The 17687-nt window shown below is 37.2% G+C and overlaps 2 protein-coding genes across 4 annotated transcripts in view; one reads left to right on the top strand and one right to left on the bottom strand.

The window, feature by feature from the left end:
• Nucleotides 1–2968: 2968 nt before the first annotated feature.
• LOC144255264 (uncharacterized) lies at nucleotides 2969–15032 on the bottom strand. Of its 3 annotated transcripts, XM_077799443.1 has the most exons (3): nucleotides 14791–15032; nucleotides 4161–4238; nucleotides 2969–3199 (listed from the first exon to the last, which is right to left on the bottom strand). In XM_077799443.1, the coding sequence occupies exon 3, from the start codon at nucleotides 3176–3178 to the stop codon at nucleotides 2987–2989; it is 192 nt and encodes a 63-aa protein (XP_077655569.1). In that variant the 5' UTR covers nucleotides 3179–3199; nucleotides 4161–4238; nucleotides 14791–15032; the 3' UTR covers nucleotides 2969–2986. The 3 variants fall into 3 exon arrangements, with proteins under 3 accessions (XP_077655569.1, XP_077655568.1, XP_077655570.1); XM_077799442.1 differs by lacking the exon at nucleotides 4161–4238 and having other exon boundaries at nucleotides 14791–15023; XM_077799444.1 differs by lacking the exon at nucleotides 4161–4238 and having other exon boundaries at nucleotides 14719–14805.
• A 978-nt stretch (nucleotides 15033–16010) lies between these two features.
• Slx4ip (SLX4 interacting protein) overlaps nucleotides 16011–17687 on the top strand; it is a 191935-nt gene continuing 190258 nt past the window's right edge. The window contains exon 1 of the mRNA XM_026385833.2: nucleotides 16011–16075. The gene's annotated coding sequence lies outside the window, so the exon portion shown is untranslated. The remainder of the gene's footprint in view (nucleotides 16076–17687) is intronic.

Here is a 17687-nt window from a genome sequence, read left to right as displayed (position 1 = left end):
AAAGACTCCCTGGGTTATATCAAAAGGTCACAGGGAAAAATAAGTTGTAGGAGTCAACTTGGACAGAATCCAAGATGGGACAATTTGAGCACTAAACAAAATGGTGGCTGTAATGGATTGAGATAAGTGAAATATATGTAAACTCACAAATTCACACTGACATCAAAAACAAAATCCCTAAGCTACTAGAGCACTAAGTCATTATTTTAAAACCAATAAAGGGAAAAAGAGCATTTATTTTTGTCTTTTCTGTATAAATGTATGTTGAGGTAACCAAATAGTTGAGAGGAAGTTGTTTTACCTAATAAATTACAGAAGGAATGATAAAGAATTTGATACCCCCAATGAAATAATGAATTATGTCATCACACTGGCTGGTTAATTAAGTCCAAGAATCACAGGCAGCCTGCTGCCTGTTTTTGTAAATAAAGTTTTATTAGAATGCAAATAAGGCTTATCACACATTGTATATAAATTATTTTATATGCTACAACAGAAAGTTGAATAGTTGGAACAGAGATTATATGGTTTGCAAGACAAACTATTTGGTCATTTTACAGAAAAGTATATCAATTCCAAGATTAGTGCAGTGATCACCAAGAGATGTTAATAATTTATTAAGTAAGGGACTAATGAAGAACTTTATAATGGAGAGATTAGACTGATAACTTACTTATTAATGTTAGCAACGTCAAAATTGGGCCAGACGTTATATGTGAAACAACATTAATACCTAGGAGATATATCCTATCCATGGAGTCTTCTTATTTTTAAAAAATTAGGCCAATTTCAAGTAAACCTTTTGATTTAACTTCCAGATTACAGAAAATCAGGGGAGAGAGGAATTCGTTAAATGACAAAACAAACAAACAAACAAAAAAACGTGCAACTGACCAAATTCAGAATGTTTTTAAAAAAGTAGACCAGCAGGGGATATTTAATAGTTTTGAAAGAGATATTAGTTATCAAATGCAGTATATGTGGATTTTGTTTGGATATGAATTCCAATATATTTTTAAAGACAAATACATAAATATAAACATGGCTCTGGGTATCAAGTTAAAGTAAGGAATTACTGACAATTTTCTCAGTGTGATAATGCAAATGTGGTTGTATGTTTATCCATGTGTTTGCTATTACTGTTAAAGGATGTATCCTGAAGAGCTACACAGTGGTGCTTGGGAGTTGCTATAAAATATTTTAGCAATTAAAAAAACTGAAAGGATGAATAAAAGATTGGCAAAATGCAGGAAAGTGTCAGAGATGGGTGATGGCCACTTGAGGGTTCAGTATTCTATCTTTTATTTTTAGGTCTGTTTATAATTTTCTATAATAAAAGTAAAAATAAAAAGGGAAAAAATATAGCATATTCTTTTGATGTACTTCAAAAACTATTTGGAATCAAGTGTTTAATCCACTCTAAAATCTGGTTTTAACTTTTGCTTACTCAAAGCCTGTTTAAATATCTGCTTCCATTTGCCTGACCAGTGGTATTCACTTCTAAGACTATCTTAACCATTGCTGCATTGACATTTAAAGCTTTTACTGTATTCGCCTAATCTTTTAAAGGAGATAACTTCTTTTTTCAACTTTATTTCTCCTCCAAAAATACCTTAACTCATATTCCTCATATTTCTTTTTGCACAAGGAACTCCCCCTCGCAATGTTTGACTATACTTATGCTCTTATGATGTGAGTTACAGGGAAAAACATCAACTACAATATACATACACTACCATGTTCTCATGACCTTATACATAAAAATGAAGCATCTAATAAATGCTGTAACTCTCTGCTCATATCCTTTAAAATTCCTCCTACAAAAGGAAAATTTTACAAGGAATATCTGAGGGGTTATTCTCTTAAGTTCACTTTTTTTTTTTTTTTAGAGAGAGTGAGAGAGGAGAGTGAGAGGGGAGAGAGAGAGAGAGAGAGAGAGAGAGAGAGAGAGAGAGAGAGAGAGAGAGAGAATTTTTAATATTCATTTTTTAGTTCTTGGCGGACACAACATCTTTGTTGGTATGTGGTGCTGAGGATCGAACCCGGGCCGCACGCATGCCAGGCGAGCGCGCTACCGCTTGAGCCACATCCCCAGCCCCTTAAGTTCACTTTTTATATTAAATAAGTATCTAATATTTTAAACCACACTTTCCCATTTTTCCTTATGAATATTTAAAAATTAAATCTTGATTTAATATAGTATTGCAACCAGTAATTATATCATAGTAGTCTTATTACAAGTCAAAATTTCACACCTCTTATAAGAAAATTGGATCAAGGTTCTGCTTGTATTAAGGAGCAAAACCTTAAAATGACCTACCTTATGCCAAAATTTAAAGAATGATCCCTACCTCAAAATCCAAAAAGTGTATTAAAATGGAAAATATTTTACAATTATAGGGTCACATTATCTGGAACCCTTAAGGCCAGATGAGTTTCACAGTTCAGAATTTCTTGGATTTTACGAATATAATGTTGTATAAACATCTATAATCAAAAAGTTAGTACATATCCATAGTCAATGACTATGATGTAGTACAACACTCATAATCAAACATAACATTTCTGCAGTGAAATTAAAAATTTCATTTTAAATGAGATAAACACTATAAATTATCTGATGTCAATTAAGATCAAGTTTTATGGTCAAACAAGTTAGGACAGACATTTTGGTTTTTAGAACTACTTGGATTTTGGAATTATGAATGAGGGACTATAGCTCTGAATTAATTAACTACATTCTTTTAATTTTAGTGACTCTCAAAAGGAACAAATTATTTTAAAGCTAAAATAATAGATGCTAAGGAATGAAACAACTCATTTTATCTGTCTTGGAAAAAAGAATGTGGATCATGATAAAAACAACAGCTCATTTGTGAATTTGGCTTTTTTCTTCCCAGTGCTCTATAAAATAAAGTTTCCCACATTGGAACATACAGTTTGGTTGACCAGATTAAAGGAAACTTACCTGCAAGTAGCAAGCCTACTATTTCCCTTGGATTTGGCTCTTCGGTGGACTTGTGAGTGCTAGACTATCGGGCTCAGGAATGTTGTCCTTATTAGGTACTTGGAAGACAGGGCTGCTTTTGATTTTGTGCCACCCCAAATGTATGAGCCCGATTAAAGGTACCATAACAATCAGAACTTTGTAGTCTCTCAAGAAGTTCTGAAAGGTCATAGTCCTTTGGCATCAGTGTACCTAGGAAAAGATTACAAAACAGACTCCTCAAATCGAATCTACAAACCACTACAAGCACTACACAGCACACCAATAAGAGATGACTTAAACAATTTTAGTTATAATATGTAAAAGAGATATATTGTAGACACAAAGGGATATCAGTAACTCAGGATGGGGAAACATACAAAGCAATTCTTAACTTTTAGTCAATGACATTATCAGCCGAGAAAGATACATACACCTTTTAATTTAATTAATTTTTGATCCATTGGGGATCAAACCCAACATTGCGCTGTTGGGCAAGTGTTATAACACTCAGCTCTCTCTTGACTCTTATTTTTGTTTTTCATAATTATGTTCAGTCACAATTTTGAACAGAATAGTCAACTTCTTAATCTTTAAACATGCAGTAACAGGGGCTGGGATTGTGGCTCAGTGGTACAGCACTCGCCTAGCACAGCTGGGACCCGGGTTTGATCCTCAGCACCACATAAAAATAAAGGCATTGTGTTGTGTCTTTCCACACCTAAAAAATAAATTAAAAAACAAACAAACAAACAAAAATGCAGTAACAGTTTAGGTTCCCCACTGCAAAATGATTTAAGGGATGTTTCAGTGAGATTAGAATGACTAAGTACAGATTCCAATTGCAGCAAAAAACCCTGCTTTGGGAGCTCTGAATCAGAATGAATTAATGTTATGTCCACACTTAGGTATTCAACCACTGCATTTTAGAATGTTTGCCATGAACTACTAGTTACTATCAAACCAGTTTGCACAAGATATTGGGGCTAGAAAATTGTCTTGTTATATAAAGCCAGTTGGTATTTAAAATAGATTTTTTTCTTATCTTTGATTTGGAAAGCATGGTCCAGAAAAGCTCTGTTCTGAAATCTGTTCATTTTTGTGAACTCAAGTCCAGATAACCTTTAAAGCTTCCTTACACTTTTATATTTAAGGGGCACTCATTAGTGACTACCTTATAGATTGTGATGATACAAATGGTCTCATTCTTCAAATTTCTTCTTAAGCCCAGAAGGATACAGCCTGTTCCATCCTGTGGGTCATGCCAAAAATTTGCTTCAATTGCACCTATGAGTTATTTAGTATAATGAAATCTCCTAAATTACTATACGTTTTGTATAAATGTCACTAGAAAAATGTCTAAACAGAATTTCTATTTATTTAATAATACTTAAATCAGTATTAAAATACAGTAGTACTGAGCTAAAAAGCCTGAACTGTGTTCTGTGTATTAAAAATAAACAGAAGGCTGCAAGCATTAGGCTTATAAACAAACATATTATTCCCAGCAACAGAAAACATTTCTCCCCAAGGTCTAAATTCACATATTGTAAGGATTCTGCTGCTAAACTTAAAGCACTAGATGAAGAAAACATGACCTACTTTGAAACTGAAAGTATTTTATATGGCCTTTCCGTTTCTAAAGTGCTCTGGTATCCTGAAAACTTTAGGGTCTATACCTTGTGTGTGTGTGTGTGTGTGTGTGTGTGTGTGTGTGTGTGTGTGTATGAAGTGGGGGGATTACCAAGGATTAAACTCAAGGTTGCTCTACCACTAAGCTACATCCATGGACCTTTTTAAAGTATTTTGAGGCAGGGTCTTGCAAACTGCTCAAACTTGTGGTCCTCCTGTCTTAGTCTCCCTAGTAGCCAGGATTGCAGATGTGTGCCACTGTCCCCAGATTGAGACTATATCTTTTATTGCTAAAATTATGTTTCATTTTTGGAGGAAATCAATCATAAATACCTGTTTTATGATGAATTTGATTGTGAAGCCCACTGTGCAAACATCTTTATACAGTGTCTGAGATTTGATAATAATACAATAACTGGGAGAGGGAATTAGGTAACTTGGAGTAATGAGGGAGGAATTCTAATAAGGTTTATTTCCTAAAGGAAGGACAAGGGCTGCACTAAAGTCAAATGGCTTGTGTTGACTGACATGTGACATTCTGGTCCACAATGTACATTGAACTAAAGGTCTAGAAGAGAATGCCATTGTTTGGATAGGTGTTTCCCAAATGCCCAATTGCTAAAGGTTTGGCTGCAGGCCTATCATGCTAATGGAGAGTGCTAGAACGTTTAAGAGGTGGGGCCCAGTGGAAGGAAGTTAGTTTTTCACTAGCTAGGGCCCTTGAAGGGGCCCCTGGGACCCCTGCCTCTTTCCTGCTCTGCTTCCTGGTCACCATGAGATGAGCAGCTTCCTCCACTATATTCTTCCACAATGATGTACTGCCTTGCCACAGACACACGAGCAATCAACCAACCAGTCTGAACCTCCAAAACTGAGAGTTAAAATAATCCTTTCCTCCTTATAAATTGATTAATCTCAGGTATTTTGTCACAGTGATGGAAAGCTAACAGAGACACTTCATTCAAATCCAGTCTTCTCAGTACTCAAGATGTCTTTAGCACCTCTGCCATTTCAAAATGAGGTTATAAAGCCACATTACTTTTAACTGATGACATCTCTGCTATTCACCATTTACTTCTCCATGATCACTAACATTATTCCAACATCTGTTAGTTTTTTTCTCTGAAAATCATAAGCTTTTAGAAAAGCAGCTTACAAAAAAAAAAAGTTTGGTCAAAGGATATAATTATAAAATAGGGACTAATAAACTCTAAATTTCAGAATGAATTAAACTCCTATTTATAACAGCAATATTTGTAAATGTTTGCTGTTCTCTATATAGAGATCATAGTATGATGTGATATATTGTGACCCATCCTTGATAAGAGTGAGAGTGGGGTATCAGACTAGGATCAAGTTAGCCCCCATATTCTGGATATTTGTGAGTTAAAGACAAAAGAGGTAATATATTTTTATGTACACTGTGTTTAATAGACATATTTTCTTTCCATCTGGACAACTTGAGGAGCTATGTATCCTTTATGAGATTTAGATTTAGTTAAATCTAGGAATTACTACCTATTGTGGTTGAAAACTATTTGTCAAACACCACTGAGGCCCATACAGCACTTCCGGGTTACTAATGACTGATTTAAGATTAACTGCTTTAATGTTTACTGAACACCTACGTGTTCTCATTTCCTTGATCTCACATATTGATTTGGTTAATGGAGGTGAGAGAGCAGGAAACTATTTTCTGACAGATTATCCTGTTGTCCTTTGAGAGGTTTAAAAAATGATTAGGATCAGAATAGAGCTTTTTATTTTACAAAGTCCTTTTAGAGTCTTTGCATTTAATCCGCATAAAGAATATGAATACATACTAGTTCATCCCTGCCCAGCAAGGTGGAACATGCACTCTTTTAAAATGGCACTGACATGTAACTTACTACTTTACTTCCCTGAACAGCTTCCCAGCATATTATGTGTCTTCTATTGCCTGAGTAAGGCTCACAGCTAGTTTTAAGAAAAAGGCAATATAGTTCTAAAATTTCATATTGGATATGGGAGTGAGGAAATGTGTGATTCATTTTGTCCATAACCTCTTGTGGAGCTTTTACAATCAAACACATTTTGGGGATGCAATTTTAACACTATTTCTTCTCAAATTTTCTTTGGGTTTTTTCAAAATGAAAATTGGCATTACTGCCCTTTTCTAATATTATAGGCTTACTTTTTAAAATTAGTAAGTAAGGAAAAGGAATAAGGAAATAAGAAAAAGAAATCTAAAATCTTTTTGGTTTAAAAAAGGGAATCATGTAGTTCACTGGTAGAGCATTTGCCTAGCATGTGTGAGGCACTGGGTTCAATCCTCAGCACCTCATATAAATAAATGAATAAAATAAATGTCCACCAGCAACTTAAAAAAAAGGAATTATAACATATATATTGTTTTGTAATCTTTTCTTCTCAACTTCATTATCATTTTTTATTGCTGTACAGCATTGGCTTCTATGGAGATAGCCTAATTTGACCAATTCCTGTTGACAAATATTCTTGTAAATACTGATCTTCACTACATGCTGCTTTTCAGGATAATTTTTTCAGGATAATTCAAAGAGTTAACAGATTTTTAAGCATTTTTTAAAAAATCAGTTATAGATGGACACAGTATCATTTATTTATTTTTATGTGGTACTGAGGATTGAACCCAGTGCCTCACATGTACAAGGTAGGCACTCTACCACTGAGCTACACCGCCAGCCCAAAAGGGTTTTTTTTTTTTTTTTTTTAATCTTCTTCTTCTTATTATTATTATTGGTGGGTTTTTTTTTTTGTGTGTGTGTGTGTGTGTGTCTTTTCTGGAACTGGGGGTTGAACCCAGGGCTTTGTGAATGTAAGGCAGACACTTTGCCACTGAGCTACATCTCAGCCCTAACTTGTTTTTAAAATGGACTTGACAAAAGGTTTTAAAAAATCTTGACTTTTACCAAGGTTCATAGTGCTGAGCATCAAGGAGACTGGGAGATCCAATTTGGGAAACAAACTTAAAATACATACATTTTACCTTGAGAGTCCTTCCCTCAAAACACTTGGCCAGTCATTCCAAGTGGTGTGGAACTAGCTTACGGATATAAGCTAGCTCAGAGATTCCTGAGTTTGAAACAATTTAAGAATCTGCTTATAGTGAATGATCTGTTTAAAGAGCAATAAAAAGGCTACTCCCTAAAATAAGTCATTTCAAGAGAATGAAGTGAGATGGATAAATCTTAAGTCAAGCAACAAAGGGCAGACATTATTTTAGTCATTGAAATGCCTTTTGTTAGGTTTAGACAAAAGTTTAGAGACAATCTTCATTCAGATTATGCTTTTTAATACCTTTCTCTCAAAAATACACATCATGCATTATTCAAAAAGTTTCATATTCATTTTGTTTTGTTTTCATAGCAACTTTGTGAAACCAGAAGACCATTTTATAAATGAGGACTCACTAAATGATTGACTCTAGGATTACTGTCAATTAGTTGTGGCACTCAATTTTGGTTCTGGGATCTTAAAAGGCTCAACTGATATTCTATTAAATAGTTCTCAAAAGTCAAACATTAGCATCCTGTCAGGCACAGTGGGGGTGGTGCACACCTGTAATTCAAGCAGGAAGCTGAAGCAGGAGGATCACAAGTTTCAAAGCCTGCTTCAGCTACTTAGTGAGGCCCCAAGCAACTTAGTGAGAACCTGTCTCTAAATAAAATATTAAAAAAGATGGGGGATGTGGTTCAGTGGTTGAGCACCCCTGGGTTCAATCCTCAGAACCAAAACCAAATGAACAAATAAAACAACAACAAAAAATTGCATCTCAGCCTGACAGTACAGTCTCAGAATTTCCAGGGCATGATGAGGACAAGAACATCAGAGTATGTGGTGGACACTTGTGAGGTCACTGAGGTCAACTAGCCTAGCATGTCAACCTGGCATATTCTGATTCTCATGCCAAGTATGTCAGTGTTCTTAACAGTGGTCTCATGTCACCTGTTCAAAATTAGAGGACAACAGTGTCCAGATCCTCCAGAGTTAAGATTAGCTGGGCTGTTTAGCTCATTTTCTTTAGCTTAGTTCTCAACACAGAATGGACAGGAAGATGTTAATGAACCTAAGGGGAGGAAGCCTGCTATACCTCCAACTCATTACAAATGCTGCAATCTTTTTGAGTACTTACAAACTTAAAGGTCAAGAAAAGAAAATATTGAGACTTATACTTTCAACCATATTCTCTTTTTTCTTTCCTTTCTCTTTTTGTTTTTGGTGTGTGGTGATGGATATTGAGCCGGGGTAGGGCTAAACAAATGCTAGGTAAGTGTTCTATCATTAAGCTAAACCCCAGATCATATTCTTCCTTTAATTCATTTCTAAGATGACAACTTCTCCTTTCCCTAGTTTGCACTAAAGAGATTACTGCTTCTTCAGTTTCCATCATTAGGGTCTCTGATGAGTTTTCTGGAATCTGTTACATTCTAAGCTAAATCAAGTTTTTCAGGTGACAAAACTGGATAGTAAGGTAAAGGGCAATAAGCAGTTATGCTTCCTTGAAAATCTCAAACAGCTGGCTCTAGGTTGTCAGATTACTCTTTCTATGTCGCACAGTGTCAAATCCATCAAGTTTTATTATTTCTCATTACAAAATTAGATCTACAAAAACCTAGCTACAGGGAATATTTTATCAAAGATTCTCATTTTGCCTATGGGGCTTGCTGGGCGCCATCTGCTGGTGTTTGGACACAGTGTAAGGTAAATTAAAAAAAAAATCTTCATTGCTACTCTGCTTAAAATACTTGAAAAACAGTTCTATTAGCTTGAATAAAATATAATTTAATCATGAAGTCATTAGAAAGTCAGACAATTAATCAACCCATCTTCTGTGATTATATTTCATGAAATTTACTGGGACTACACAAAGCCTTTTCTTTTATGATTACAATGTTGGCCTCAGGTATTTGAGAATTTCGCATTCTAAATTCCAATCATTTTTATCCTCAATTTTTAATACAGAAGTTCAGATTTTGGCACTTTTGTGTACACATTAGAAAGGACAGCAAAAAAAGCCAGAAGAAAAGATTTTGAGAATTTTTACCATAAAGAAATGACAAATGTTTGGGAAGATGGATCTGTTTAACTGAATTTGTACATGTATTGAAACATTACATGATTCTTCTTATTATTATTATGGTATCTCATTCTTATGTACAATTTTTTATGTTTTTACACATCCATTAAAAAATTTTTTAAAAAGTTAATGTTATTTTCAAACCTAATAAATTGACCAGTATGGGAAAAAAACAGTATTTTCTTTTTTTGTCACCGAAAATAGAAAATAACATCAGTTTTGCTAGACTTTTCCAGTTTTGTTAAAAAACAAAGACTAGAGATATTCTTTAATTCAGGAAGAACGAATCCTACAAAATCCTACCACTGACATTACCCCACCATGCAAGGTCAGACTGACCTACATCCAGCAGCCAGGCTGATTTATCAAAAATCATCTGTACAGTGAAGGTTAAAATGAATACATGTAAATACTTTATGGTTTTTACTATTCCCTCTTGCTTTGTAAATTCAATGTATTTATAATTAAAAATGATATACTAAAAGTATCATAAATCTTCATATCAAAATATGAAGTGAATCACTGACTAGTGACTAACAAGACATGAGAGTAAGCCTACTGGCAGGCTGGGTGACTTATCAGAGTTGTCTCAGAATTTGTCCATCCCCTTTTGCTGATTTTACATTATGGCTGTCACTTGATCCTGGGGTTGGTGGGAGAGAAGGGGATGTATATCATGCAAGTAGCCAGACTGCTCCAGTTTAAAGTCCAGTTGATTTGGACCTTAGTGTTCCAGCAGTGATTCATAGGTCCCTGGTCTTCTCTGAATTCCCAAAGGACTAATTTCTATTTCTTACCATTGCTGAGATTTTCATTTTTCTTTCTACCTTTGTTTCTCTTTCTTTGGATAACCTATTGATCAGAGAACATTGTGGCTATGGGGAATTAACACCCTTAACATTCTGCCCCATGTGCAAAAATCTATCTGTCTCAGACCTCAACCTCCTTTTCCATTGTCTAAAAGGAGAAACTAGTACTCCTGTCACTAATGTTCCAGTCCCACTTTCTACCATGTCTTCAGGGTTCTAATGCCATAATCTCCTCTCTTCTATCTCCAACCTCCCATTCTTCTTCCTTGGCATAACCACAGCCAATTTTCTTCATTGAAGAGAACCAGATGGAAACTCCCTAAAGCAACTGCCCTTTACCATATAATTGCATTCTTTCAAATAATGCACCTTTTTCTAGGGTATCTTCTCATTCCAACTTCAAACCCAACTAATCTGCTTTTGTTCCATTCTCCATGGAAATTACTCTGACCATAAAGATCACTGCCTTAGTCACTTTCCATCACTGTGATAAAACAGTTGAGAAAAACAACTGAAAAGCAGACAGACTTATTTTGGCTCATGATTTCAGTCCATGGTAGCCTGGCCCCATTGCTTTGGGTCTGCTGCAGCACAGTACACTATGGTGGGGAGCTTCCAATTGCTCACTTCACAGTTGGTGGGAAAAGAGAGAGGGAGAAATGGGATGGAGTCCTAATATCCCCTCAGGGGCACACCTCCACCGACCTAACTTCCTTCCACTTGGCCCCAAGTCCTAAAGATTCCACTGCCTCCCAATAGCTATACAGGATGACTGACAACCAAGCTGTTGGCTTTGGGGGACATTTAAGATCCAAACCATAACAATCACCACCAACCCATCTCTTTACTTGATCTCTCTGAAGCATTTTATGTTTTTAAAACTTGTTAAGGACTTTGGACTCTGTCCCTTCTCAGTTTTCTTTAATGACTCCTTGATTTCCACCTACCTATCCATCCTCATCAAAGATCAGTCTTTGGTTGATTCTAGGTGGTTTCTTCACACTCTGTATTTGTATTATAAAGCATCCACTTAGGGCCCCTGCACCTTCACCTCTGTCTTAGACCTGTCTCTGGCTTAGACCTGTCCATAAGTACTATCCAACTGATACTGTTCACTTTTCACTTGTTCCCCAAAATGGTTTAAAACCATTGTTTAAATCCTTTCCTTCCCAAAGTGCTGTTCTACTTAAATTTCCTATATTTTTTAAAAAAGGCATTATATATTAAGCCATTTGATCCAGAAACCTCGATATAGTGGATCCTGCCCTTTTCCTCACTCCGCAAGTTGGTTTCCACATCCTGCCATCTGACATGATCTTTCCCCATGGCCACAGTCAGACCCTCATTGGCGTCTCAAATGACCTTCTTGCGTAGTCCACTAATTCCCAACATGGTCTCTTCAACAGTAGCATGAGCCATCACCAGGGAACTTACTAGAAATGCAAATTCTCAGGTTGCCTCTGGCCCACTGAATCATAAACGCTAAGGCGGTGCCAAGTAATCTGTGCTTTAATACATTTTCTAGATAATTCTGAAGCTAGTTTAAACCACTGTTCCAGTCAACTCCCACTAATGCATTTTTTTTTACTTTTAACACATTTTGCAAACAAAACAAAAACCAAACCAAATGCAATCCTGTTTCTGCCTTGCTCAGAAGACTTTAGGGACATTTTTGACTGGAGGGTAAAATCTAAATTTCCTAATACAGCATAAAAAGCCCATCAGGATTTAGTTTCTGCCTGCCAGTTTTCAGAATGTAATGTACAATAAGTCCTTTTAGTAGGAATGCATTGCCATGTGGTGATTAAGGAGCTGTAGAATCATACCACTTGGACTGAATCTCTACCTTACCACTTTACCTTTGGCCACCTGGCCTTGGATGAATCACTTAATCTCACTATGCCTCAGTACTATCATTCAAAAAAGGAGAATAGTGACTTCCATATCACAAGGTGGTTGTGCAGTTGGCACAATACCTGGCACTTAGTCTGGGCTCAGTGCTGGCTAGCTATTATTATTATTATTTTGATTATTTGAAAATAAAAAAAATTCTAGCATTAATCTGGAATGTAACAAGATCAGAAGAGGACATGAATGAATGCCCCACTTCTCTGGGAAATCAGAAAGGAGTAAAAATACCTAGACTCTCAAGAAAGAGGTTCTGTGGTTTTTAGGGGCATTTCTATTGTGAAGAAAGGTGTGATTCTGTAATCAAGAATCTAGGATGAATTAGGACATTTAACAATCTAGTTTGTGAGAGCTAGGTAAACTAACTGTGAAAGAAATAGGAACACTAAAAGAGCAAAGTACAAAGATGGGAATCATTTCGTGTTTGTTTCTGCAATAATAGCTAATAAAATTATGGTTGCCAAATGATTAAATGTGAGAGTCCTAGTGCGAAAGAGACTTGACCTTCATTTTCAGAAACACTAGTTATTTAAGAGCAAAGGCTTTGAGTAATGATAAGAATCAATTCTAACCTCCATCACAAATAAGTTATCAACTTTGGCAAACTCTTTCCTATCTCAATTTTGTAATCTGCAATATGGAGCTACATTATGAAAATTAGAGATATATATAATATATATATTATATATCCATATATATAATATTCATAGCTTAGTAAAGTGCCCAGTATGTGGGAAGTGCCCAATACATGAAATCTATTACTAGTGAAGTATATTAGCTCTAATATACATCATATATAAACAGGAGTCTAGAGACTCCTGTTCAATCAATGCCATTAATATTCTAATATTTGATTATAATTTATAAAATTAGGAAATATTGTAAAGATTGATCCAAATACAATCATGTCTCTATGCCCACATCATTTAGGGCTTACCAACTTTGAAGGATGTGTGACATGAATTTTATTCACATGTTCACTTACTCTTCTTGTCTATTACATGCTAGGAATACCATGATAGGCTCAGGGGAAAACACCAAGATCAATAAGGCATGATTCTTGACTTTTGAAGAATACAGGCTTGAGAAGGAAAAAAGAACTCAAAATACTACTGTATAAAATTTCTGCTTCAGTTGATTCATTTTCAAAACCATACTTATTTTCTCTATATTCTTTGAATTCATCTCAAAAGAAAAAAAATCCCTCTTTTTCTTTTGTTTTTGCTTTGCTTTTTGGTATTGGGAATTGGACCCTGGGGTTTGTTTTACCACAGAGCTACAACCTCAATCTTTTTTTTTTTTTGAGACAGGGTCTGGCTAAGTTGCCAGGGATGGCACTAAACTTGAAAATCCTCCTGCCTCAGCCTCTGAAGTAGCAGGCAATACAGGCTTGCACCACTGCACCTGTCTTGCTACTAGACTTATTTCTATCTGCCTAATTCTGCTTCCTTTCTTCATTGGTGATGATCCAAAAAAGTCCTCTCAAATAAATACTCTGTCCACAAATCTCAAAGTCTGCTTCTCAGGAAAAATAACCCAGATTCTAGAAATATCTTGTTCATTTATGGGTGTACATGTTTACCCTTTCTCCCCCCATCAAGCTCCAGGACCTGCCTGCTGGTCACTGGTGTATCTTCTAAATCATTGTCACAAACACTCACATATACATACATTCCTTAATGGAAAAATTGACCATGTTAATGAATGAAACTGCCACACTAAGTTTCTGAAACAGCAACAGAATTTGGGGTTGGTCCCATCTGTGAGAAAGATGAACATGATCTCAAGGGATCTCTTCCATTTTCAATGTTTTCAATCTCCTTAATATTGTCAACAGCCCTAAGTCCTGTTTCTGCTTTCCTACAGTTGGTATGACCATGATGTCAACAGTTCTACCATCCAGTTCCACACCAGGAAGTAGCCTCCATCCTTAACAGCCTAAGAGAAAATATGCATCCTCCCCATTTGGCTCGCCCTTCCCAGTGTAGGAATTACACAGGTCCTGTTGGAAGATGGGACGCATGTGCAATTGGGGCTTTCCCTAGAACACCTTACCCATCTACTGCACAGTGCAGGTGAGTGTGCGGGAAGCTCTATTCCAATTTTGCCTACATATTGAACACCTTTTAGCCATCCATATCTCACCAGCAAGTATTTACAATCTAAGCTATTTTAAATGAAGGTCCTCAGCCTCTTAGAGGGGCAGCCTCCTCCTTGGCTCCGCCCCTAAGGGAAGGGAGGACGCCACGACCTTTGTGTGTGCGCGGGGCGGCGGGGAGACAGACCTACAAGCCTCCTCTCTTCATAAGCTGGAGAGAGAGAGAGAGATGTTCCGCCTGGGGTTCCACCTTTCTCACCTGCCCACCAGCTGCTGCACTTTCCTAGGCCGCCACCGTCGGCACCAGGCAAGGGAGACCGCACTTCACTCCGCTGCAGCCCCGGATCCTGGCAACCTTCGCCCCGTGCGGAGCCTTGGCGCATGCGCAGTTCTGCGGCTGGCGCAGGACTGGTCCGTTCTCTTCTCCGCTCCAATGATAGCGGAGGCAGTTACCGGAAAGAACTGGGGCGCAGTTGGGCAAATTGTTGAAACTGAAAACTTAAACACATCAAATTGGAACAACACATCAAAAGGGTACAGAGTCGTCTTTTGAAGCGCACTTGACGAATATTTACTGGATGAACTGGATACTAGTTAGTCATTCTTGGCACTCTGTGCTACCTGACTTGACCAATCACACAGCGCCTGATTCTGTCGCTCAATACTAGACCCCGCCTCCCTGGACCTCTGCTTTGAAAATTAGGGGGAAAAAAAAAAAAGCGATCGCCAAAATTTCCCCGGATTGGCTGGAGAGCGGACATGCGCAGTGATACCTGGTTGCCGTCTTGGACGCTTCCGCCTTCAGTTCTTACGCAAGCCCCAGGACATGGGAAATGGATGCTCTTCACTAATTAATTTTCATGTCTTGTCTCCATTGTTGGTTCGAGGGCGAAACTTTTACTCTTCTGGATCATTCAAAAAATTATGGAGAAGTGTATCTTAATTAAAGTTTCTACGGTATTGTGAAAGCTACCATTTACTCTGCAGCCTTATCGAAATCTTCCTTATCGAAAATACTTTTCACCCCACGCTAGTAGTTTCCCGGCATTAATAAAACCACAGAAATACTATTTTACTTTCTTTTGATGACTTCAACTACACTTTAGTGTGGGTAACTGTGATTCGTCACCTGCTATTCATATTCGTGACGTCTCCAGCGTCTGAGCAGTTTGCCTCAGTTGCCATTTTTGATTTGGTCTTTATTGAAAGTCATGAGCCCACGAGCGGAGGCCATTTTTCTTTTGGGCTGATTCTTGCGTTATCCCGGCCCTTTACCGTGTTTTGCCGCCATCTTAAATCCTGGCTCTGGCTTCAGGAGAACAATGAAGCTTCCTCGATCATTTTGTGTTTGGGCGGTGGCGCGGGGAGAGCCTGGGAAAAAGGAAGCAGGTTTAAAAATTGAATTCCCCCCAGCTTCTGAAGTTTTGTTTGCGTAACTTGCTTCTTTTTTAGTGTAAGTTTCCCCAACCAGGTACTACTCCGCCTGTGGCCCTGGATAGTAACAAAGCAAACAAAGCCCGAACCCAAACCCGCCACCATCATAGGTAAGAACGTGGAGCTTCTGTCACCCGAGGTGTTCCTTCATTTGAACTGAACTGTTTGCCCATCTTCTCTCCCCGTGTTTTTTTGCTTTGAGTTTTGAGTCTTTTCCGGAGCTTTCTCCCTGAGCTCGTACTTTGTTTTTTATTGTTTTCAAAGAGCTGCTAAGTTATGAAACATCACAGTACAGAAAGCCCAAGCTTTAAAGCGAAAATGTTCAGGAAAATTCTTCTTTTAGGACAAAATGGAGCTCAGTGCACAAGCTCGTCATTGGTATCAAATTATGTGGTCTGCATCCATATGTACAAATAGTGCTTTTCACGGATTATTTGGGGGGTTGACTTAATGTCATTAATTCGGTGCATTCATCGAGTACTTGTTTTAAGCCATAAAGATTCGGCAGTAAATAAATAAATTTTAAAAAGCCGGAAAAAAAAAAAAAAAACTATCTCATAGTCCTTAATCACCCTGACATCTACTAGGTTGGAACCAGGAACACAGTATTCAAGGAGTCTTAGCACTGCAGACTATACAAACAATTATTTGCTTTCACATTTCTCAGCCCCCCTCCCCCCCTTTTTGGCCTGAACTTGTAATAAATCCCGTTGACACTTATTCTTGGGTCCTAGGTATAACCATATTTGTAAGTCAATTGACTGGTGTTAAAACTAGTATTCAAGTTATTGGGCCTTATTGCTCAAAGTGTGGTCCCCCTATGGGCAGCATCAGCAGAACCTGGGTGCTTGTTAGAATGAAGCTTCAGGCCCTACCCCAGATAGTCTGAATCCGAATTTTCTAGAAGTGCTCTTTAAAAGAATGCTGATTCAGGACATGGGGCTAAAGGTATAGACAGTGTATTTTCAACCTGTGTTTCTTAACCATATTAACAATGTGTTATTACTTGTTTTAAATGCAATGGATGTTAGGCATGTTTTCCTCTGATTTTAGTTCATTGACTTGATGTCATGATTCCGATTTAGCATTCCAAAAAGTTGAAAAGAGAATTTGTTAGTCTAGTATGCTTTTATGTTACCCATTTCTATCCAAAATAGAGCTTTTTCTTCAAGTTCTTTCATCCAGTTTACCACTTGTTTGCATTAATAAAAAGGTTATTACTGGCTGGGGATGTGGCTCAAGCGGTAGCGCACTGGCCTGGCATGCACTCGCCTGGCATGCGTTTGGCCGCGGTTCGATCCTCAGCACCACATACAAAGATGTTGTGTCCGCCGAAAGCTGAAAAATAAATATTAAAAAATTCTCTCTCTCTCTCTTTAAAAAAAAAAGGTTATCACTATGCTTTCTGCTTTCTCATATCCTGTGTACATATTTTTACCTATTAAAAGTTGAACTCAAAAGTGTGCATGTGGACAGCAATTCATTATTGACTTGGAAAACTTTGGGTCATGCTTTACCAAAGGTGTTTGTGACACTTTCCTTTTTTCTTTGTTCTCCTTTAATGAGAAATCCAAATCAGGAGTTCTCAACTTTGGCTGCATGTGTCAATCACCTGGGGAGCTTTTATCAGAGGTTAAGACTCACTGGATGGAATTAAGGAGCCAGTAAGGTATTTGAGAGAATAGCAAATGACATTCACGTTTCTCCTGTTTTCTGTTAGAT

Source organism: Urocitellus parryii, chromosome 6 (genome assembly GCF_045843805.1).
Source record: "Urocitellus parryii isolate mUroPar1 chromosome 6, mUroPar1.hap1, whole genome shotgun sequence".
Taxonomy (NCBI): Eukaryota; Metazoa; Chordata; class Mammalia; order Rodentia; family Sciuridae; genus Urocitellus; species Urocitellus parryii.
Note: the sequence above shows the minus strand (reverse complement) of the source record. Positions and strands in the feature narration are given on the sequence as shown.

What these genes read in the sequence shown, in the direction of transcription:
- LOC144255264 (XM_077799443.1), bottom strand. Translation starts at nt 3,178, where the DNA reads ATGACCTTTCAGAACTTCTTGAGAGACTACAAAGTTCTGATTGTTATG.